Source organism: Mya arenaria, chromosome 13 (assembly GCF_026914265.1).
Source record: "Mya arenaria isolate MELC-2E11 chromosome 13, ASM2691426v1".
Taxonomy (NCBI): domain Eukaryota; kingdom Metazoa; phylum Mollusca; class Bivalvia; order Myida; family Myidae; genus Mya; species Mya arenaria.
Window position 1 is genome coordinate 24,196,993 of NC_069134.1, and position 25,130 is coordinate 24,222,122.

The following is a 25,130-nucleotide window of genomic DNA, read 5'->3' on the forward strand; positions in this document are numbered from 1 at the left end:
TAAACAACAGTTTATATTTTTAATATACCACTTGTTTTGGTCTGCAAATACTGTCAAACTGTGATCTATTTAGTCTGAGTTAATGTCACATATACGCCGCATTACTTTTAAAATAGCGACGACGAGCCTTAGTCACGAATATCAAATTGTTTTCTTTTAAAATGTCACGAGGCTTATGATTTTATATGCAAATATTTCACCGACATATATCATTATGCGAAACCTTTTATTTATAAAAAAAACACACTAAAGTATGCGGCACCGAGCCAGCAACAACAAGCTTTTATCACAAACAGCCCGGATACAGTTTGATATTCTCATCGAAACATTATAGCGTAATCTAAAACATGCCCATGGTGATGATTAATTTAATTTTCTGCACGTAGCTAGAAACGTAGTATGAGGAAGGAACAGTCATTCTAAAACAAGCGCACATTACACTTTGCTTCAATAACACTCTTTGGTTTGACTGAGTTAATAACGACACAAAAGAATGGAAACTAAATTGATGATCTCGTTCATCTTTCTGGCAATGATATGTCTTGTTTACTGTGATGAACCCGTCTGTTTGTCACGGTTTGACTACGATGAAAAAATGTTGTTGAAGTTTTTGAGGATTGAAGACACTGTGGCCAAATTTGATGAGCGCGTAACAAGTATAGTTCAGGACTTCGCAAAGAAAGAGCAAATATTGAATTCTACGTTAGATAACGTGCTCATAAAATACGCGGATGAGTTTCAGACAGCATTTCACACGTTTGAAAACACAACGCGTCAGATCGTAGATGAGTTCAAGTCAGAAATAAATGCCTCCAAGGAAAAGAATGACAATATCCGATCAGTTGTTCAAAAACTTCAAGAAGACGCCAGAGTCATCCTACAGCAAGCTTCAGATGCCACAGAGGAGATTAAAAAATCAGCAACGAAAGGTAAATTATATAACATTATTGTGTTGTATACCTTTTTCATAAAAAAAATGGCAGTTAATCATTATTTCGGAAAAAACATTATCGATATTGGGTATCGACTTATAGAAGTATTGAAATATTAGATTTCTGTAATATTTTCGTTAAAAGCTGGGTGTTTTTTGTAAACTCGGCAGCTTTTCTGTAAACCGCAGATGTCTAAACATCTCTCCATACATCAATTATGAAGAGTCCGAGAGTACCGTAATGGGTTATTCCTTGATATAGGAACATGCTATACATACGCTGGGTGAAAGGATGATTTAATTTGTATATGTTTCATTTTGTCCTCCCTTACCGAAAACCTGACGCACACTTCCTTCTAAATACCTTCATATGGCATTATGTGGAAAATGTTGTATCTACTGGCTAGCATTGCCATCGATATTTTTGTACAGTAATGTCAGAATATGCGTACTTATTTCAAATGTTGTTCAATCGTTTCATAGCAGATATCATTCATATCAAGGCTTAATGTGAACTAAATCATTTTCAGATGTTGTTGCATTTACTGCCCACGGTCCGGCGGATGGTCCCGTATCAAGTACACTAACGTTCACGACGGTCGTAACAAACATAGGCAATGGTTTTGACACAGCAACTGGTTTGTTCACCTGTCCAAAGTCTGGGTTGTACCATTTCATCTTCCATCTTGTGAAACTCAGAAGTTCAACTAGAGTCGACCTATGCCAATGTACACTAGGCAAAAATAGCGCGAGCACCGGAATTATCGCGAAGATTGACCCGGAAGACCCAACCTCAAGCGGAGGTGCGGACATTGGAAGCTATGGGGTCAGTAATAGTGCGTTTATAAAATTGGTCACAGGCGACACAGTGGGGCTTATGTCGTGTTCTTCAGCATCCACGTTTGACCCGCAGTCGTCTTTTAGTGGTCTTCTGATTCAAATCGATTAGAGAGAAGCTCTGTATTCAGGGCGAAATCAAGTTTGATTTCAGAAACGAAAGGTTGTATTAACCTGATGTGCACGCTGGACCTCGCAAAGTCGTAATGGGGTTTCGTGTGTTTAAAGTGTCGCTTTGGCGATCTTTGCGCATTTTAACAAAAATAGTGAAAATTCAATGTAGTGGCGATACACGTTGACATTGACGCAAGGAATGTTTTTTTTTACAATCATGCCAGTTTTTTATATGAATGAAGGCAGTTGCTTTCAATTATTGACTCGTTGTTAATGACCCTTTTGTAAAACCTCTGGTTTAGTTTTTTAATGAAAAACATGTGATAGTGTCATAACACACTGTGTAAATAAGTGGTTTACAACCATAACCTCGTGTGTTATTTAAATCGTTTCCCGCGAAGATAGTAGCATTTAATAGTTGGCCTATACCTACCGCACTTCCTTTAGGATAACGCGCATGAATATAATTGTTATTATTTTTGCTTTTACCCAATTGCAACATCTTTTTCAGCTGAAACAGAAATAAGATGTGCAACATCTAGGTCATGGCTTTTTTGTGTAAAAGGAAACACATGTTAAGTCAAGACATTGATTTGTATGTGTCGCCAGTAGTTTGCACTATACATTTTAACTGTTCTAGTCTATTGCAACTCTCTTAAAGATGTACCCTATCTCCCAAATAAGATTAACCACAATTAATTATATTGTTTTAATATTCCTTAAAGGAAGAATAAATATCGAAAACAATTGTTCTTATGAAGGATACCGAGTTTAATTTGAAAGAAATGTGCATAAAACACGGTATTTCTACCTTAGGAGACTACAGTAGATCACAGTAAATCTTTAAGCATTCACCAATCATTTAATATTTTTGCGTTTTCTGCTTTTAAATACACGATTACAATCTTGTTCTCAGTATTTAAATTTCCATAATTGCATGATTTAGTAAGTTTTAAAAGTTGATCAGTCAAAATGTATGTTTGTTATACATGTGTATGTATTGATTTTGAATAAGAGTGTCACTAAAGTTAAGTTTGATGTGATTCTGTCAGTAGTTGGTATTGAAAGGATTTGAAATGTAGGATTTTGGCAAGAAAAATATGTTATTTTTTATAGTGCACAGCCGCCCGTAAGTGGCATCAATCATGCCCAAACAATTATTGCTATCTCATTTATGTCTTGGCTATTTAACGATTATGGTTAAAAACTCCAAAAAAAAAACACCATTGCTGAAAAGATGACGAGCAGGATTTGTTTTAAGTTTTACCTTTACAAATGAACGTTATTGCTATATAGCTCAGACACCCCTTTAAAAGCACAACAAATCCAGCTCATACTTTGTGTCTGTATGGATGACTGTCCGAGTGTGACCTTGAAATTTGGACCAATAGGACATGAGCTTGTATGCTGTATAATAATCGTCTCAATGTTACACATCCTAGTTGAAATGAAATTGATATACACTGGCGCACGTAAAAGACACAGGGTAGCTCTTACCAGGATTACATTCTGTCTGTGCACTATGCTCTAAAAAAACATAAAATGACTAACAATCTTTTCGTAGCACTCGTCGAATGGGCGAGACCCGAGTGCAAGTATTAATGAGCTCACACCACCAACACATCTCAGATGGCAATGTAGCCTCGATAATCTGATCCGGGTCATAACCGTTCATTTTATCTGAGCTGAATGATTGAGATGAATAGTCAAGTTGTTAGCGTATCAGCGGGTCCAGGTTACGATCTCCTCTCGGAGCTTCAACGTCTACTGGTTATCACTAAAGTTCTTAATTGCATGCACACAGAAGATTTTAAACTGAACATATGATCGTCACTTTATATACGCTCTTTAAAACTTAATATGGTACTTGTTCGTCGAAGCGAAGAAAATGAAAAACAATTTTACGTTAACCTTTCATTTATAATCTGAACAAGAAAGAGGCAGCTTTGAACCAATTCTCAATTTAAGGTTATATAGAGTTAGACGCAGCATTAAACGTTTATTGAATACTTGTGAAAATCAAATTCTATGAAACAAAAGAGCTGTCGACTATACGCCACATTGCCTTAGACAGGAATACAATGATCGTGTAATATGTGCCTGTCAAAAGCAAAAAAAGAAAATTAAAAGTAAACAAGAAACGCCGCAATGCGACGGAACCAGGTTTTCAATGATTGAAAGAAGGCTTCATGTTCTTAACGTGGGATTCAATTTAAACTTTTTTTTCATTTTTACTAACAGTGACCTTGACCTTGACCCTAGGGGCAACAAATATAAACCAATTGAAACCCCCCATAAACACTTCCAACATACCAACTTGGTCACAATATGTCAACCCTAACTTAAAAGTTATTCAGTACCAAATGCTTATCTTTTTAGTAACAGTGGCCTTAACCCTTGGGGTTCCAAACGCAATCCAATGAAAGGTCTCCATAAGCTCTTCCTATTTACCAAGTTCAGTCACAATATGTCAACCCTAACTTAAGTTACTAAATAAGTTAATAACAACATTTTTTTTAATTTAGTGACACCGAACTTGTCCTTGACCATGTCTGTCGGAGCCCCAAACACAATTCCATTGAAGGTCTCTATAAACTCTTCATATATACCACTGTTTGCACTATGTCAACCCAAACTGAAGTTATTCAGTACCAACCACTTTTCTATTTTAGTAACAGTTCCATTGACCCTAGAAGCCCCAAACGCAAACCCACTAAAGGTCTCCATAAACTCTGCTATTTACCAAGTTTGGTCACCATTTGTCAAATGTGACTAAAAATATTCTATACCATAGGTGAGTTTGACGCCACCCTCATTCCGGCCCGCCCCAACAACGGCGTATATCATTCTAATAAACATGTTTCACTTTGGCTAAAAATATAACTATATACCTGTCAAAAGCAATAAAAAGTTAGTCAAGGGCCAAATTTTGCAAATTAAAGTTGATATGGTGTCATGTTACTTAATTGTTGGATGACAATAAATAACTGTGTAAAGTATTAAATGAAGGGTATAGAACTGCTTAGTAAAAATCCCAACTTGCCTTTAAACTTCCACCAGACACGATAGGCCCTAAAACTTTAACCCAAGTTCCAAAGTCAATCAGGGGCCACAATTAGTATTTAGGATGAAATGGTGTTATATGACTTAATTGGAATATGGTCGTCGATGATTGTATGAAGTATTAGGTCAATTGAATGAATGGTATAGATGTTATAAGTAAAAATCCCAACTAACCCATCATTTAACCGGACACAATGTGCCCAAAAACGTTATCCTAAGTCCCTTAGTCAATCAGGGGCCATTATTTGTATTTCGGATAATATGAAATAAAGTAACCTCATTGTGTGATGATCCTGAACAACTGTGTGAAGCATTGAGTGAATTAAATGAAGTGTATTGGAGTTAAAAGTGAAAAGCCCAACTTGCCCTAAATCTTGAACCGGACGCCGACGCTAACGCCGACCCCGGGGCAGGTTTTTAGTAAAGCCTCCTTATTCTTCGAAAAGTCGATTTAAAAATTCAGAAGTGAAAATTTTCAAAAAAATATTCTGTATACAACTCATTCCGTGGAACATAAACGATGTCGGAAAGGTTTGAGAATATATAAAAATACACGTGTAGTCTATGTTCGATTGTTTCAAAATCTGCCAGTCAGACTTGTCACCAGATCTTTCAAGAAGTTATGTAAGTTGGTCAAGAACAATAGCTATGGGTTAAGCCTTTAATAACTGACCTCTGGAAATAACTCTAACCAATTCACCTACATGTATATTCTTTTACAGTTTCCTCCACAGCAGCAATACGCTCTATATTAATCAACGGCGATTATGCCTTCCATTACGATGATCATTTGTGGATTTTTCTTAAACCGTTAGTTACGGTTTAAGCAATAAAACATTTATTTTCGAACGGAAATATAAAAATCTACGATCTGATTTTTTGTCCGCAATCTTATATCATTGGTTTGCAGATATTTATGCAAAAATTTGCTCTTTCAGACAAAAAAAATGTAAAAAAAGTTGTAAAAATGGTGTATCTGTGAAAGTGCAGCTTTAATACATGATAGACCAGCTACATTTTAATCTATCTACACATTTTATAAAACGTCGTGGATAAAACTATTTTTATCTATATAAGTTAAATGCGTGTGTTTGGATGGAATGGACAATGCAGGCTATTTGTTTTATTCATTTGCATTCTTGTTTTATTCTTTACAAATGAGAATTTGCAGCAGGATGTACATGTATGTTAATAACGAAAGAGTAAATGCTGCAGACCTATATTCACTCTGGCCCAACCTAGTTTTTGACCCGATATGATCTAAATTCACACTGGTCCTAAATATCACGCTGATAAATATTCGTGATGATCCGGTAAATACTGTTGAATTTATGGTAGGAATAAGAAAATTAACATAAAATTATGGTCTTAACATTTGACCCAGTGACACACTTTTGACCAGAGATGACCCACATTCAGGGGTCATCAAGATCAACTTGACAGATATTCTTACAGTTTCATGAATATTGGATAAACACTATTGAATTGATAAATGCAATTTTCTTCTTGATTTTAACTATTTTTCATCAGAATTGATCCATATTTACACTGGTCCTGAATATCATGCTGAGATATATTCTTCTTAAGCTTCTTGAAGATTGGATGAACAGTGGTGAATACTAGAAAGGAATACAAAACTTTAACACAAAATGCTTAATACCGGTATTTGACCTCTAGTGATCTGGTTTTTGACCAGAGATAACCCATATTCAAACTGGTCTAAAGATCATGCTGACAAATATTCTGACCAAGTTTCATTAAGATTAGTTAAAAACGGTTGCATTTACGACAACAAAAACGGAAATTTGTTAACGACAACTGAATGCCTAGGTTTTGCAAACCTATAGGCCAAATTTTTTGCATAGAAAATTTGGCTACTTATAGTGTAAGATGGCAAATTAAGAATGTGGTATCAATTAGATTTTAACTTTATGAGGTTAGCTTTAAAACAATGTATAAACTAAACATATGTGGAATAATACAGTTAATTACTTAAACTAAATAGAGGTTTCAATATTTATTTGTAAAACAAACATAAATTACACTAATTTTCATGCAAAGAAGAATGGTAAGTATATCCGACAGAAATTGTAAGTCTTTGCAATTGGCAACTACCCATTATCTCTAAATGTCTGATTAAGCAAAAGAAAACACTTAATTTAATAGTCTAAAACAAGCTTCCTGTCCTTTAGAAATTATTCAAACATTTCAACATTCCCAGGCATTTTAGGTGCAGCAACAGGGGTCTTCTGTGTAACTCTGAAAGAAAAAAAGGAAATTTGAAACCAAAATTTCAAACACAACTAACAAATGCCAGTTCTTGCAACTGAAACTTTTAAAGTACTTCTTATTAAACAATGTTAATACAACAATCATGAATGTACATTACTAATTTTCATCCATATACATGTATATTTAATGGGGAAAAGCTAAGAATGTCACAAATTAAAAAAAAAAACTCATACAAAGTTCCTGTAAATATATGTATTTATATATAGGATTTGAGTATGTGAAAAAATCCATAAAAATTCAATGACAATTCTATTTCAAATACATTTTATAAATACAAAGCCGAGGTTTTTACAGCTGATAATTTCAATCCTCAAAAATAGCAGGGGGTCTGTTTGAGTATGAGGGATTCATGTCCAAAGCAGGGTAAAGGGGCTAAGACACCTCAAGAAATTAAGTCATTTTATGGTTCTTCCTACAGTAATGTAGTCTAATGGTGAAAGCTCTCAATCCTGATTTCAGGATTATTCCTTAACTTTAAAAACCTTGATGTCGATTCATACTACATGACTGTACATTTTAATGGGTCAATAAAAGAACAAATATTTTTATACTTACTGTGAACCAGAAGTTATGAGTTTTTGTGAGCCAGAATATACAGTTGTTGGAGGAGCTGCCATTCTTCTCCCATCTCTCGTGCAATAATAGTTGGCCGCCAGTTTATGCGATGGCCCTTCTGGCAGCACTGGGGGAGGTTGTGTTCTGAAATAAAAGAGAAGTTAGCATATTCTTCCAGTTCCCACATTGAGAATGGGTCACAATGTCAGATAGTGACCCTGGGATGCCTGCTTTTTTAAAACATCAACAATGATGCCGAGCAAACATCAACACACATGTCAGTTAAGACTTTGTTTTTAAAAAAAGGACATTACTCAACAGTTATTAAAGGCAGAGTTATGGGCCTTACTTTGCATGTTTGTATTCTGATAACAATTTTCAAGGTTCAATCAAATTTCAATGCTTAATAAAAGCACTTACAAACATCAATTGGCTTAAATTAGATAAATACCGTAACTAAAATTAAAAAACTTCATCAGTTCAAAACGATGTTTAACCATTTGAAAGGTTAAAGAACATTTTTCTTCCTATTGATATAAAATTAGACTGTCAAAATCATAAACAAAAAGATTAACGGTGAGTTAAAAACAATCTAAATTAAATGGCTGCGTGTTGGTTATTTAAAATGTGTATTCAGTTTAATAAAATTAAAGTGAACTTTTTAATAAGTTCCTACCTTTAAATCTTGATATTGAAATATTCAATTGAAATGCACTTTATTTTCCTTTACAAATGTACATCAGCATCCATTTTATCTCCAATATTTTATTGCTTAAAAAGTGCTCCAACTACAGTTTTAACAAAGACATTTTTTATCACAAGAAATCAAATGGCCTATTATTCTTTCCAACAATGTATAACTTGTTAAACGTCATTCAAAAATATTGTTTTTATTGAACTGAATTCAATGGTTAACTGTAGATATTTACTTTTAACTTTATTTATTTTATAATGTTTATGTTGTGAAAGTTATATAAACTTATACTTGGAGTCACTCTTGTTGACATGAAGTTGTGCCAGATTGTTGGAAGAAACATGAGAGTCTTGAGAAAACCCACTTGTCCAGCTTGGTGATCACAGGCCAAGCACACATGCCGCCAGACAGGAATTCAAACCAAGTTGACTTAGTGAGAATCAAGTTGGCTTATCACTGCACGAAAAGGAAACCTAGATATTTGTAAACCTGCACCCGCTGTTAATCACTAATGTGAGTGTTAAAAATGAATTAAACTTATAATTCAATCAAATCTGTTCATTTAATACACTTGCAATGATCACGATCTTTCTTTCAATTTGAAGGGTTTAATAGTTGTGACGTAAAATATAAATAAACATTTTAGAAAGTGTTAATTAATGATATGTTAAATGTATCGTTGCCATAAGTGTTTCAATTTTACGTTTAAAAGTGATTGCAAGTGGTTGACCTTTTCCTGCGTTAGCGGGACATTGTTTAATACAACGTTTCCGGTTACAGTCGGGTTGTTCTATTTACGGAATAGGTAAGAAAGGATTACTGAATGAAATGAAGTATTGTTTTTACAATTCTTCGATGAAATAATGCACCATTGGTGTAAATATAAGTAATAAATTGCGCGGTTGATGTCATCAACTTTGACCAGCCCAATTACGTTCATACCCAGATAATGACATCAACCCCGCAATTCATTCCTTAAATTAATGCACTTCACGAAACAAAACATATTTTCATATCTTTATACACCATCCAGATGATGATCTGCCAGTTTTTTATACCCAAATTTCTTCTCCAGATCAGGCCGGAGACTTCCATTGGTCCCGAATTGGTCGGGTCAGTCTTTTATACCCAACCTAGTGGCACATAAATTTCCAAAACAAGTGAACAAAACTCACCTTGCAGATAAATCACCAGGCATTCTTAGAGCATCTTTTACGTTCCTCTGAAATTAAAAGCCAATACAATTTGGCATTAGATTAACTTGGTCGAACTAGTGATTTTCAAGGGCAAACAAAATTAATTATTTGCGACATTATTGATAATCCGTATTTCGCTGCATTTAAAAACAAAATTACAAAGAAGTGATAATGGTATGGCAAAGGGAGGGGGTAATAATGAAAGTTATGATGGTAAATAAACCATAAAGTACCCGTCCAAGAAGATTAAATACATATCGAATAATTGGAGTGTATTCTCCAGCCATTTTGTTTTAGATACTATTCTTTTTATGAGCGTCTGAATAACTAAGATATGAAACAGGCAACAGTTCTGAAATATTTCAGGTTACATAGTACCAGTTATCAAGCTCTAGACTGTCTAGCCTGGGTTACCTGCCCTAACCATTTCAGTGCTCTTGTTGTGCAGAGTACGCTGGGTACCAGACAACAGACAGTCTAAAAGAGTCACACATTTTAAAACAAAAACATAATAATGTGATAATTCAATAATAAATCTTTATAAACTATTAGTTTTTGTTTTTGATTTTTAAAACATATTTTGCAATTCGTTAGTAGGAAGAATAGACGGATGCTTTATACGATATTTACGGAGTTGAGGAAGTAACTGACATACCTTCATATCAAACATAGTTCCCCATTAACAGCCTCTTTTTAGAAATAAAGACTCTGAAATTGACGGAAACATTTACACCTGGTTATATAACCACAGCTCATATATACATCAAAAGTCAAAGCCCTCCTAGCTATATAGCTAGTGAAGGAGATTGGCCACCAACCTTTATTGTGGATTTTTCACTATGATTTTTCCAGACTATGACTCACAACAAGAGCTGTCGTAGGACAGCGCGCTCGACTGCACCGCTTTGCCTTGAAATGAATACAATAATGATGTTGTATGTGCCTGTCAAAGCAATAATGATGTAGTATGTGCCTGTTAAAGCAATAAAAAGTAAAATCAAAAAGTAAACATGATAACTTGCCCTAAAACTTTAACAATACGCCGACGCCGGGTCGAGTAGTTAAGCCTCCTTATTCTTCAAATAGTCGAGCTTAAATCTACAATATTACTTATTTAACGCTTGCAACTGGTCATCGTCGGATACACAAGGCTGATCCGCACCATTTTCCTCATGGCAACTGAACCACCGGTGATGAGCAAAAAAAGTCACGTGACCACAGATATTTAGATAAAAAGCCACTTTTTTCAATTGTTTGACTTTCAATTGTTCAATAATGGTTTTTATTTGTTTTATGAATATTTTGTGCGATGCAAATTGTACAAGAATGCATTTTCTGAAGTATTTCAAATTCGGCAAACGCACGTTGGCGTTTTCATAAGGCAAACGTACGTAGTCTACCTAAAGTGGCAAACGCACGTAGGCATCTTTTAATAAGGAGCTAACGTATATTTCGTTAGCCTTTAAAAACTGAAAATGTGTTCAAAATATTGAAGATATTAATCAGCTTTATTATTAAATATCCATTATGATGAAAGTTTTATAAATTTATGATACGTAACAAACTTTGGCACGATAGTGTGCTGGAGTTTCGGGAAATATGAGTTCACGAACAAACTCACATCCGGCCAGAGACGGTCCAATAACTATGCAACTTAACAATGCTTGTTAAATGTTTATCTCGAACATTTAGAACAGCTGTTGTAATGTCACATTCCAGGAACCGCACGTTCGATACAAAGAGTCGGAGTACAGTACCGTATGGGACTGTTTTGATGAACAGAAATGCATTACAGAAGGGAACCATTGGTGTGCGCTGGGAGCGGGCCAGACGCAACGATTCTAAGATGCTTGTAACAGATCGCATGGGGATAAACGTTTAATTTGAACATAATTTAAACATGTTCAATGAACCTTTTATTTAACCATTCTTCATGTTGTGAAGATAATACTGTCATGATAATTGTTAATGACAGATATTGTGATAATGATAACCATTGTGATGATACAATGGCAATGTATTGCTCTACCCGGACCAATGTTTATATCACTGAAAATATTCTGTCAACTGTATGTATAAGTGCTACTTTACAGAAATAAAGACATCATGATGGAAATGTTCTTCATTTATTCTATAACTGTATATCTTAGATTAGTTTTATACATTGAATGAAATGATTGACAATAAATTTAATAAAAGCGATCACAGATAATCAGATAAAATCACAGATAAGTAATCAAATCACATAACGATTAATTAATAAACAATACTTTTGTTATGATCTGCCTGAGATTCTACTTTCTTCAACCTCAGATAAGTAGACCTAAAATTTGGCACGGGCAAAGATAAAACAAGTACCCGTATGGAATTCATTTGTTGACGACTGTCGTCCGTAGCATCATGGAAACCTTGTCTCGTGGCAATTTTAAAAATCAAAATTAATTATTGCTCGCTTCGAATGGAACCATAGAAAAGTTTTCGCGCTCCATTTAAGAAACAACACTGTCCTCTTTTAAGAACTATTTAAAGAACGATTTAAATATGTAATCATAACATAAACATAATCTGAATCACTGCGCGCATATCCATAACAACCACGAATTATTACAAATCTGTACGCGCATTATATTCACTACATTGAAATCCCACACATGTCTCACGTATATCGTGTCGTGCCATCTTCTCCTCGCCAATGCCTGTTCAGGTCCGTATGTGTGGTGAACTCCTGCATGCATTTCGGGCACAGAAACTACTTATCGGATCCATGTGTGGTGCACCTGTATAAATATATATATGCCATTAAAAGTATATATATTTGTATTTGAATTAAAAATACTTGTAATTGCAATATTTTGGTAAATGATAATAATGGTTAATAAAAAACGCCTAAGCTTGTGACTGGTAGATAATTGCTTATTTATAGAATAATAAAAGAATAATATAAACAAAAAATGTTAATAGAATACACTTACATATGGCGCGTCATGCTCTCCGTGGTGTAAAACTGTTTCTATCAGCTCATGCAATTTTAGCCCCCATGTCGTTTTCAACGCATTCCCACAAACGCGGCAAACAAATGACATCACTGAAACAGACACTGTCATTCTTTAATTAAGCGCCACTCGATTTACTTCGCAAATATATTACACAAATTGTAGTTTGTTAAAAGAATATCATCTGTAAAGGCATTTTCATAAAAAAAGTATGTCTCGTGCAAACAAACGCTTATTAAAATCTTAAAAGATGGCTTTTCTAGCTAAGTAAAACTACATAAAGCGTTTCACTTTCCCTTATGCATATAACCGTGAGCATTATGATTATAATAATAATTATATATAAATTCAAAAATCTTACCGCATTAGTAATGATCATTAGAAATAGAAGAAGAAAAACAACAACTAAGTTTTAAAGGCTTTCGACAAACTCACATGCGGGCCCCGGCCTGGAATCGAACCCGGGACGCCTAGGTGAGAGGCGAGTGCGCTAAACGGACAACCGGACTGCTTATAATCTTACTCGAGTGTATGAGGTTGTACTATATGGACACATGTGTCTATGCCCTTCTTGTTGTGTTAAGTTGTGTTCTGTTATATGATAGATATATCTCACAAAGACAGCCATGCACCCAAAAGCACAAAATAAAACATATTATCTCGTTTTCAAGAGAAGAATACCTTGTGGGTGGGGAATGTACAAATTATGTATCGTCATGCTGTTTACAATGCAGTCGCTACAGGCACAGCTACGTAACTATAATTATTGATGCATGAGTTTGTTATATTACGCATGCGTCGTCTTCGTATGTCAGATATTAAAGACAAAGTGAAAAACTATAAGTAAGTGTTCAGCATTAAAATAAGGTTTTGATAATTACAAAATAGTGTGTGAGGACTCTGTTTTGCTAATGTTCAATACATTGAAACTGGGATTTTATATGCGTTGACATGGAATGTTATCCATGTTCTGTATAGGCTTTAACAACATTTAATTCAACATAACATCTTCAAATTCAAAATAAACAAAGTTGGAGCACACACAAATTAAGGCTTAAACTATTAAAATTATACATAAAAAGAGACACGTGGTATATGCACAAAACAAAGGATCTCGACCGAATAGAGAAGGACGCTCTGAACCTTACACTATGTCTCACTTCGGTGATAAATATCATTCAAAGAAACCAAAAGAAATCGAATACTGAACTAAGAGAGGTAAGAAGGGACGTAGGTTCCATACCACCGCATTATTATTTGCATGCCCCCACTTTGATGGGTCTGATATACATCATGCTCTCTCCTCATTATCTGCCACAATGTTCACACCGGTGATATGCAAAAAAGGTCACGTGACCACAAATGCAAACGCCAGTAGTGTCTCTTAGAGAACAGGTTCAAGATAATTAATACTGAATATATATGAAAACGCATCACCTACAAATATTTTTAATTTAAAGCTTCTTCATATTAATCATTTGTGTAATTAACTGTTTTTATCCTTCGGAAAAATCAACATAATTAATTGTTTTGACAGCTAAAATTATGTTTATGTCCGTCTAAGAATATTAGACAGTAGAACAAGTCTCAGATACGTGTTTAAGCATGGAAAACACACGTTCCATGAACGCTGTGCAAATGTTGTGTCAGTAACGATCATTGTGTTGCCGTATGATCGCATCGAAAACAAATCTATAAAGTCAATCACCTAAATTAACAAGCACTCCCTTGCCATCTCAGAAAAGAGATTCCTCTTTGATTGATATTTTAATAGCATTCACAAATAATTTCGGATCAAGTCTGCAGCAAAGCAATTCGTTTTCGATTAGACGAATCAACCGATGATTTCCATTCTGAAAAACAACAACATTTAGAATGAAATATTGAAAAGAATAAAATCGAAAAAATCAAATCAACTTTAAATTCTAGAAAACAAACGGTCTATGAACTGACTTGCAAAATAGCTTAGTTCTTTCACATTGTTATCTTATAATCAAAGAATTTCGTAACACAGCCTACCATAACAAAGACACGACACACAAACATTTTCACATGGACGTTATTAAGATGATTGATTTTAGAACTTTTTATTACACAACTGATAAATTACCAACTGCTTCAAAACACTTATGTTTGAAGAGAAAGTGGCCCAATTTTATTAAATCCTTATATCGAGAAAATATGGTCCGCCAATATTTAAAGATGCACTATTACTCCTAAAATGATTTACCATATTTAATAGAATTATCTTAATTCACCAAAAAGGATTATTAAATGTCGAATGCGATAGTTCTTATGAAAGATAATGTGTTTAATTTGAAAGAAAGTTGCAGAAAACACGGTATTTCTACCTTATGAGACAATAGTAGATCACAGTAAATCTTTTAGCATTCACCAATCATTTAATATTTTTGTGTTTTCAGCTATTTAATACACGGTTATATCTTTGCTATCAGTCAGTATTTTTTTCCATAAGTGATTATTTGTTAAGAAGTTGAAAGTTTATCTCTCAAAATTTATGTTTGTTATACATGTGTATGTATTGATTTTAAATAAGAGTGTCACATTAAACATGTGACTTCATGATCCAAACAAATGTTTGAAACCCAAAAACAACAAATAATTATAAGCAATATACTCAGAAATTCCAGGTAAACGAACGTTTTAAACACAATTCTATCAAGACATGCAAAGGCTGTAAAACAAAATCAAAAACCCTTGTGCCTAGACACAAATCTGGTGAACCATTAAGCGAACTATCAAGCTTAGAGTCATTGTAGAAATTATGGATTTGATTATATAAAAAACTCCTTTATCGTCTATAAATTCTATTGCAAAAAGAGGAAGTTAATATATTTTAGCCTTCAAAGTACTTGAACATATCTTAGAATTTATCTCTAGCACAAAGCTGAGCAATATTTTGACGACGTTTTATAAACTTAAAATAATGTACATGTTGAAGGAGAAGATTGCTTGGGATACATACTGAACGCACGATGTATTTAAAAAGGGTTAAGTTGTTAATATATTAACGTCACCTTATTTTGTCGAACTTTTAGGAATATTTTGGTGAATTTTGTAAGAAAAGACCCAATTTTAGCTGGGTTTTTTACACATTTTTACTTTTTACAGCACTTAAGCGTGTAGTTAAAAGACATGATATTAAAAAAACACACAATTAAACTACGCAACTAATACATTGGTGTTGAAATCAGTGACACAATCAGAGAATAAACAACGGGTTAACAGAGGGCCAATGAGTAAACACACAAAGTATTGACCATAAAACTTATGTAATCACTTTACTTAATCATTATTTCTATGGGAATCACTTGTGTTATAAAAATAAAACATTAAAGACATACTCATCCTGCTTTTCACATATAAAAAATCCAGGCTGATGGCACATGTAGTCATTCCAATGATGTGAATCTCTGAGAACCCCACAATTTTCATTGTCGTGTGAATTGTTCGGCTCCCCATCGTCCCATGCTGTATAAACCGCTGGTGTTAACTTTCCGTCTCCCATCCAAACCCAAGTGCCTTCATTTTCCATGTCAGAGAGTGCTATCCAGTACCATTCATCTGAACATTATAAGAGAAGGGGGAAGGGGGCTTATATAATCTAGTTATACCAAAATATTTACACCTTAACTTCCATTCCTTAAATATACTTTGTATTCTTTAATTCTGTTTATGCATTATTCTCATGTTAGCACGGTAACCATAAGGCACAGCACTTCTTGTGCAATAATTAGCGTGCGGACGAATTACAACCATGTTCATGTTTAAACAAACTACTTATTTCATAGTAACTGACAACGTGTGTGATGTTTTTGGTTTCTAACGATGACTGCATCGTATCATTGAAAAGTATTTGCATTAGGTGCTCTGAATTGTTTCCCTCCGTCTGCAGATAGAGTTGGGATCTCTAATCATTGAAGTACTTAGGGTTTATCTGTTCGTTTTTTTTTATTATTATTTGTTTTATTGATAAGTTTCCTCAAGTTAATGCATACTTTGATAAGATTTACCTTTTGCGTTTTATCTTTATTAAGAGTTAATGGGATAAGAGTGAGGTTTGTGCACATAAACTGGTTTAAACCCCCAGTAAATTTACATGTTACTGACCTTTCCAAGGCGGTTCCTAGCAATTCTTGATAAACATACCAATTATTTATATCTGGGACATTCCATTTGTTTTGGTAAATTTTACGTTTATACTACTCACTGTTCTATAGTTAAAAGGTAAACAGATAATTTTTCTGATAATACACTTTTAGCGGCATCTTAATTAATTTGATATTTATAAATTATTATAATAATCTCTTTGTTTACCCAACTGCATTTTAAATTGTACGCCAATTACTGTCCAACTATTTCTAAAATGAACAATATTTTACCTTCAACGCTACAAACACTTCAAAAATATATCAAAACAAACTATTAGTTTTCTTCAGCTGTCAAACGTAGTTATTATATTCAGGGATATGATGATCTCCCTATGTATCCGTAGTAATGCCCGAAACCGCCGAAAGCCCGTTCGTGAATTTTTTTATTTTTACTTTGTCCCCTTGTAAAAATGATTTCTTCAAACACCATCGAATACATGTTAGAGGAGTATGCACCGATCAAACACAAAAACACATAAACCTAAAAGTCGGTCACCACCTTACAAACACAATACATACAATTAAATAAAATCGTTAAAAAACAGGACAAGCCAAGAATATGTACTTTTACAACAGAGGTAATGATAACTGGAAGAAATGTACCACAATAACAAGCCTAAAACAAAGGTCAAAAGACAATCACAATACACTTTCAAGAAAGATGTGGAGATTGACCTAAATCAAAAGATTTGACCTGTACTATTAGACCTTTCCTGTCTTAACAGAGCTCTCACAGACAAGTCAGTTTTTGAACGCTTATTAATAAATGTAAATATCAAATGTAACTCTTGTCCATCCTTCGTTGCAGTTTCTACTGACACGACAATTTTAAGCGCTTTATCGAGTGTTAAGTCAGCAGAGTACAGCAATATCTTTGGAGTTTGCTCATAACGTAACCCGCAATTAAATTATGTTACGCAATTAATCTAAGAGTTGGCCTCCTTCTTTGCAATGCTCAGTTAAATTCTTCAATTCTGCAAGATACAAACGACCTTTTCTCCCTCTCTTTGTTTGGATCGAGAAGTTAGACCACAGTCACTGGGCCACGCTCATTGTTCATAAAAAGTCAAGGATGATGGTTTGGATATGTGGTGATTACAAAGTTACTGTAAACCCTCAACTAAATGTTTAAAACTTCCAACTACCAAAGGTGGAAGACATTTTTGCATCCCTTGCAAATAGACATTGATTTTCAAAATTCGATTAACGGTCAGCATGTCATTAATTACAACTTGAAGTAAAGTCAAAAGGCTATTTGACAATACATTCACATTTTGGGATGTATACGTAAAGCCGTCTTGTTATGGGTATTTCACATGCCACGGCAATATGGCAAGGTACTTTTTGCCGGATATTGAAGGGCATACCCGAACCAGCTGGATACTGGATGACATGACCATCACAAACAAAACCGATGACGAACACCAACAGAATATTGATTAGTTATACAAATGTTGAGCAAGTTTAAACTGCGCGCAAGATTGGATTAATGCTGATTTTTTTGAGAAGCGGATAACAATCTGTGGACGTAATTACGGTACAGGATATCAGTTAATCACAAGACAAGATCGACCCAATTGTGAACGCTCCTTGACCCTGAATATAAACCAGCTACGACCATGTACACATGTATGTAGGTCAAACGTCAATGTCATACTCGAGGGTAATTAGTCCCTCGCATTTTTACCAATGACCCTCGAGTGTGTCCTTGACTTTGGCCATACAGACGTCGGTCCTGCAGACGACACTACGGCGTCTCATCGTGTACATTTATGGCAAGTTATTTTAATATCTTCAAAGCATGGCCAAGTTACAGCCCGGACAAGGCACTCCCTTGTGTTTTGGCTGCTACGGGCTGTTTCTTGGACATCCATTTCTCGAAAAACTGTGAAATCAAACAGCAATTGTTATATGTATATTCTATATCGCAACATCTCTTATATTACATTATGAAGATTTATTCTGAAACGCTGACAAGCATTCTATTAAACAAACATATACAGTATTTATAAAAAATCAGTAACTTTAAAGAAATATGATTAAATTCTTGATATTTTATTCGTATTTATAAATAATTTCGGATCAAGTCTCTTAGATTGCAGTAAAACAACTCGTTTTCGAACTGACGAATCAACCGATGATTTCCATTCTGAAAAAATCAACACATTTTGAATGAAACAATAAAAAGAATGAAATCGAATTATTTAATTCAACTTTTAATTCTAAAAAACGAACTGTCTACGTACTGACCTGCAAAATAGCTGAGTTTATTTTCGCTGAAATCTAATAATCAACGAATTTCATAACAATTAATAGATTACCAACTGTTTGAATACACTTATGTAGTAAGAGAATGTATACGTTTTTATGAAATAACGATATCGTGAAAATATGGTCCGTCAATAATTAAGCATTTGACTTTTGAAACCCAAAACAACAAATTATTTCCCCAAAAATTGACAGGAAAATAATGTAATCAGTTCCCTTTATCATTATTTCTATCGGTTATCACATGTGCTTTAAGGGGGGAAAACATTAAAGGCCATACTCATCCTGCTTTTCACATATGAACAATCCAGGTTTATGGCACACGTCGTCATTCCAATGAGACGTTTTTCTGAGAATCCCACAATTCTCATTGCCGTCTGAATTGTTCGGCTCCCCATCGTCCCATGCTGTATACACAGCTGGTGTTAACTTTCCGTCTCCCATCCAAACCCAAGTGCCTTCATTTTCCAAGTCAGAGAGTGCTATCCAGTACCATTCATCTGAACATTATAAGAGAAGGGGGGTGGGGGCTTATATAATCTAGTTGTACCAAAATATACTTTGTATTGTATAATTCCGTTTATGCATTATTTTCATGTCAGCACGATACAATACGGCACAGCTGTTATTGTGCAATAATTAGCATGCGGACAAATTACAACAATGTTCATGTATGTACGCAAACTACTTATTCATAGTGATAAGTGACAATATGGCTAAACCAGTCACACAAACTTCCCTCGTGAAACAAATTATACATAAGGCCAAAAAAGTATTTTGCTTCCACTAAGATAGAAACAATAAAAAAATGGTCAACTTTAACATAGTTTCTAAAAACTACGGCAAAACAAAGTGTAAGGAAAGGAGGAAACAAATAGGTTTGGTCGGGTTATTGGAAACAAACATTATAACACCTAAGAAGCGCTTTGCTCTCGTTGTCCGGCAATAATTAAAGGATCGTTGTAGATTAGAATGGAATAATTTTGTTTCTTTGCAATGAGGTTGAAATATAGGACTACGATTGTTCCTTTGATTCGACTGACTTTGGTTTATTTAACTTGCCTATGAAAAGAAATAATTATTCAACGCAATAGTTTGTACTAATGGGTTCCAAATCGAAATATATCAAGATATATAACTGATTCGTATTAAAGGACATAAATTATTATCTGACAATAGTCCGCCTGGATTGAATAAAAAGTGTTCGAACAACTACATTGGTGATTTCTGATAGACCATATCATACTCGTAATCCTTGCCATTTAGGCTTAGACAAAATCAGATAACGTATGGAGTCTTATTTCGTCTCAAAATTAAATAGTAAATCAAAAAGATATATTTTAACATCAATCTACTGTATTCTACGAAACAAAATTATAAGTATCATTGCAAGAACGAAAGCAACATGACACATGAACTGCCATCCTTTTCAGTTAGCATGACACATGAACTGCCATCCTGTTCAGTCGATATGACACATGAACTGCCATCCTGTTCAGTCGATATGACACATGAACTGCCATCATGTTCAGTCGATATGACACATGAATTGTCATCGTGATCAATCAGCGTGATACATGAACTGCCATCATGTTCAGTCGATATGACACATGAACTGCCATCATGTTCAGTCGACTTGACACATACACTACCACCATGTTCAGTCAGCGTGATACATGAACTGCCATCATGTCAGTCGATATGACACACGAACTGCCATCATGTTCAGTCAGCGTGGCACATGAACTGCCATCCTGTTCAGTCAGCGTGACACATGAACTGCCATCATGTTTAGTCGATATGACACATGAACTGCCATCATGTTCAGTCAGCGTGACACATGAACTGCCATCATGTTGAGTCAGAGTGACACATGAACTGCCATCATGTTTAGTCAGCATGACAAATGAACTGCCATCATGTTCAGTCAGCATGACCCATGAACTGCCATCATGTTCAAGCGATATGACACATGAACTACAATCATGTTCAGTTGATATGACACATGCGCTGCCATCATGGTATGTCAGCGTGACACATGAACTGCCATCATGGTCAGTCAGCGTGACACATGAACTGCCATCATGTTATATCAGTGTGACACATGAACTGCCTTCATGCTCAGTCGATATGGCATATAAACTGCCATCCTGTTCAGTCGATATAACTTATGAACTGCCATCTCGTTCAGTCAGCGTGATACATGAACTACCATCATGTTTAGTCAGCGTGATTGATGAACTGCCATCATGTTCAGTCGATATGGCATATAAACTGCCATCCTGTTCAGTCGATATAACTTATGAACTGCCATCTCGTTCAGTCAGCGTGATACATGAACTACCATCATGTTTAGTCAGCGTGATTGATGAACTGCCATCATGTTCAGTCGATATGACACATGAACTTCCATCGTGTTCTGAATCAGTCAATATAATCAGGAAATCATTGTGGTTAAAACGATTTACCAGTTTTCAGCCTTACAACTGAAATTACGCATATATATATATATATATATATATATATATATATATATATATATATATATATATATCGAGGCTATACTTGCGTTTAAGTGTATGTATTTGGCTTGTCAGAAAGTCGTTTTCCTGTTGTGATTCTATCGTTACCAACGAGCCTTGTAGAGCCTTACATATTTGCTGAAAGACGAACAAATAATACCCTGTTAGAAAAATGTACCACCGAGACGAACAATTTGTTAAAAGTTACGGAATGTTTGTTATAATCGTTAGTTTTTTTGTTATGACATCCTTAATTCGAGAAACTAGTTTTACCCCACCGTAAACTGATAATTCAAATTGCTATACCTATTTTTCAAACACACAAAGAAATCTGAAACAAACAGACCACAAACAATGGACACATGTACTTGTTCCTACTTCACATAACACAAGTGTGTACCGTGGCGCCTATCCACGTTTCGGTATCATGACTAAAATAGTAACACGAGGCACCATGCTTCACCCATCCATCCCGACAATCGCAGTCTGTAAGAAAACAAGTACATTACAGGATTGAAAATGGTTAACACCGTAAACTTGGTATGTACGCATAAAACATAACACTATACTAGTAAATGAATTGTGCTTTTGCCGTTTTTATTTTATTTTACAAGTGTCATCGAAAAAAAAAGAAAATAAAAGTGAAATAAAGAATCTTAAACTGGAATACACATATGCTATACTTTATTCGGAGAGTTACGGTAACATGACATGGTACCCGGCTCGCCCTAATCGATTAGGGAAAGCGGCCGAAGGGCGGGAACAACTGTAACACTCAACTCTTTTCCGATGGTTCCCGTCCTTCGGCAGCTTTCGCTATTCGATTTAGGCGCGCCGGGTACTACGTCATTTTGACAGCATAATGTCTGGCTAGCGCTTGTGATAATTTGAATTTTGAAGCATTTCGTTGTATACTGTTTCTCTTGACAAGAATACCGGTGTGAACGTGTATATAACGGGCCACTGCATCTATTAGCCAGGTATTTTGTTTGTAGCTTACGAAGAACTTATAATTTTCAACGAATATTGGTCCTTGTTTACGTTTTGCCGGGCGAACAATCTTCACTTGTTTCATATTACAGTATAGGGTATTTTTTTATTTTTTTTCAAATCTCATTTTATGTTTATGGCCACTGTGGTAACAATTCACATTCATTGGCAGAAGTCAGTCTAATGCACTTGTAGACAAGTCGTTTACCAACTGAAGACCACGCTTCGAATTCGTTGTTGACAATTGACGTGTTTCAGGTTCATGATGGGGTATTTTAGATTACTGATCACTATGTGAATTTTCCAGGAAAGTCGTACTACAAAGTCAGACAGGTTGATGATACATCATACATCAAATTATATCATCGCATTCATGTTCGAGCATCTGTTGTGTATTTGTTAGAAAGATAGGGTTACCATTTCCCAGATGAACGGTAGGATATGCAAAGGAATCTGTATTTAAATATATATAAAACATGATGTCATTACATATAATTTACAGTTTAAAATTGCAGTACTTATATTGTTTTTGAAAGTAGTTCTCAAAGTTGTTATTTTCACTGCTTAGTCTGCAATGAAAATATCAACATCACCGCCTACAGCCTTAAGCCCAGCTAGTGGCAGACGGAAGCAAAATGAAGAAGCAGACAACATATCATATAGTGTATGAGTCCTTGACTGTCATATTTCGGCTGTTTTTTTTGTGGAGCGGGACGCCATCGCCTCAATGACATAAAATTGCGATTTTTAGAGCACTGTTTCCATTGACACGGATACTGGTGCCATAGTATTGATCTTAAGGCATTGCACCTGTGAGACAGGTATTTTGCTAAAAGTGTAAGATGAAGTTATAAAATGTACCATAAATCGATCTTATTTAATCAGTTTCAATGAGCGAACACTGCACACTTTTGATGTATGACAGTTTATGTAACATTTGAATTTAAAAAATCGCATTTATGGGAATGCATGATCGAAATAATTCAGGTGTTAGGGAATGTACAAAAGGCAAATTAGGCTGAGTAGATTGTGTAGTTTTATGATTACAGACAGGGTAGAGTGCTATGGTCACTAGAATGGCCCAAAATTGCGCTCCTTTCATCAATAATACAATCAAAAATAAAGGGACAAGTCCAGTAGTCGAAAATTCAAAAACAATCCCTGTTTAGGGGCACATGGCAAGGTCCAAAATGACAATTTACTATAGAAACAGACATATATGTATTGACATACCATTGTGATCTCACTGATAAGACTCAATATTTGGCCAATTACTGCCTTTATATTCATCATAGTTACTTGAAATTGAAGTTAACAACAGTAACATGACAGGATGACAAATGTTATATTTTGTTTTGAAAATAGCAGCATTCTGTACAGAAAGTTAGAATGTAAAGTGTACTTACCAAATCCTTCGAAGAGTAATAGCCAAAATAAGAACACAAAACCAGCCTTCATTTTATTGTGTTGAAAATGGCCTTATCTTATTCTTATCGTTAATGAGATATGCATTTTTTTGTGAAGTGCACTGTATATATATATATATATCATATATTTGGGACATTCCATTTGTTTTGGTACAGTTTACGTTTATAATACTCACTGTTTTATAGTAAAAAGGTAAACAGATAATTTTTCTGATAATACACTTAAAGCGGCTTCTTGATTAATTTGATATTTATAAATTATTATAATAATCTCTTTGTTTACCCAACTGCGATTTTTCTAAAAACGGTCAGTATATTCCCATCACAAACACTTTGAAAATATATCAGAACAAATTGTTTTTCTTCAGCTGTCGCGATTCGTAAAACCTACTTATTACATTCAGGAGTATGATGATCTGACTATGAAACCTCAGCGATGTCAGAAACCTCTGAATGCCCTTGGAATATTTTTGTATTGTTACTTTGACTCCTTGTAAAAATGGTTTGTTCAGACACCATCGAATACGTGGTAGAGGGGCATGCACCAACCAAACACAAAAACCTAAACGTCGGCCTCCACCTTACACACACAATACACAGAATACAGGAAAAGCATTAATAAAACAGAGACAAGCCAAAAATCAATACTTTAACAACAGAAATAATGATAACTGGAAAAAATATATCACACTAACTCACTTAAAACAAAGGTCAAAAGACAATCACAACATACTTTCAAGAGAGATGTGGAGATGAACCTAAATCAAAAAGATCGGCCTACGATTAAACCTAACTAACAAGTCAGATAAACCAATCATACTCAGAACTACACAAAACAAACTCATCACAGACCAAGTGGCCAACATGCTAAACTCTTTTTACATAGCTCAAAATATTGACATCAACAGTAATGTCGATGTTAACGATAACCACCCAAATGTACAAGCCATTGAAAATAATTACCAAAACATTTCCAAACTTGAGTTTCAAAATGTCAACTAAAACACTGTCAAAATGATTATCTTCAACCTCGACCCGACACAGGCTACTGGGGTTTGCCAAATACCACCAAAAGT

General features: G+C 34.8%; 2 protein-coding genes and 2 long non-coding RNA genes across 4 annotated transcripts; 1 reads left to right on the plus strand and 3 right to left on the minus strand.

Annotated features, from left to right (window-relative positions):
- Positions 1 to 425: 425 nt before the first annotated feature.
- LOC128214416 (uncharacterized) lies at positions 426 to 2,914 on the plus strand. The gene is made up of 2 exons (XM_052920878.1): positions 426 to 929; positions 1,462 to 2,914. The coding sequence occupies exons 1-2, from the start codon at positions 494 to 496 to the stop codon at positions 1,878 to 1,880; spliced, it is 855 nt and encodes a 284-aa protein (XP_052776838.1). The 5' UTR covers positions 426 to 493; the 3' UTR covers positions 1,881 to 2,914.
- Positions 2,915 to 6,949: 4,035 nt separating this feature from the next.
- LOC128214829 (NADH dehydrogenase [ubiquinone] 1 alpha subcomplex subunit 7-like) lies at positions 6,950 to 10,021 on the minus strand. Its single transcript, XM_052921504.1, has 4 exons — positions 9,916 to 10,021; positions 9,662 to 9,708; positions 7,793 to 7,936; positions 6,950 to 7,204 (listed from the first exon to the last, which is right to left on the minus strand). Exons 1-4 carry the CDS (start codon positions 9,967 to 9,969, stop codon positions 7,141 to 7,143), a joined length of 309 nt encoding a protein of 102 aa, XP_052777464.1. The 5' UTR covers positions 9,970 to 10,021; the 3' UTR covers positions 6,950 to 7,140.
- A 4,408-nt stretch (positions 10,022 to 14,429) lies between these two features.
- Positions 14,430 to 16,112, minus strand: LOC128214830 (uncharacterized). The gene is made up of 2 exons (XR_008257981.1): positions 16,041 to 16,112; positions 14,430 to 14,528 (listed from the first exon to the last, which is right to left on the minus strand). It is a non-coding gene; the product is annotated as an uncharacterized LOC128214830 (long non-coding RNA).
- A 5,572-nt stretch (positions 16,113 to 21,684) lies between these two features.
- On the minus strand, positions 21,685 to 24,115 carry LOC128213532 (uncharacterized). The gene is made up of 3 exons (XR_008257750.1): positions 24,034 to 24,115; positions 22,038 to 22,123; positions 21,685 to 21,775 (listed from the first exon to the last, which is right to left on the minus strand). It is a non-coding gene; the product is annotated as an uncharacterized LOC128213532 (long non-coding RNA).
- Between the last annotated feature and the right edge of the window lie 1,015 nt (positions 24,116 to 25,130).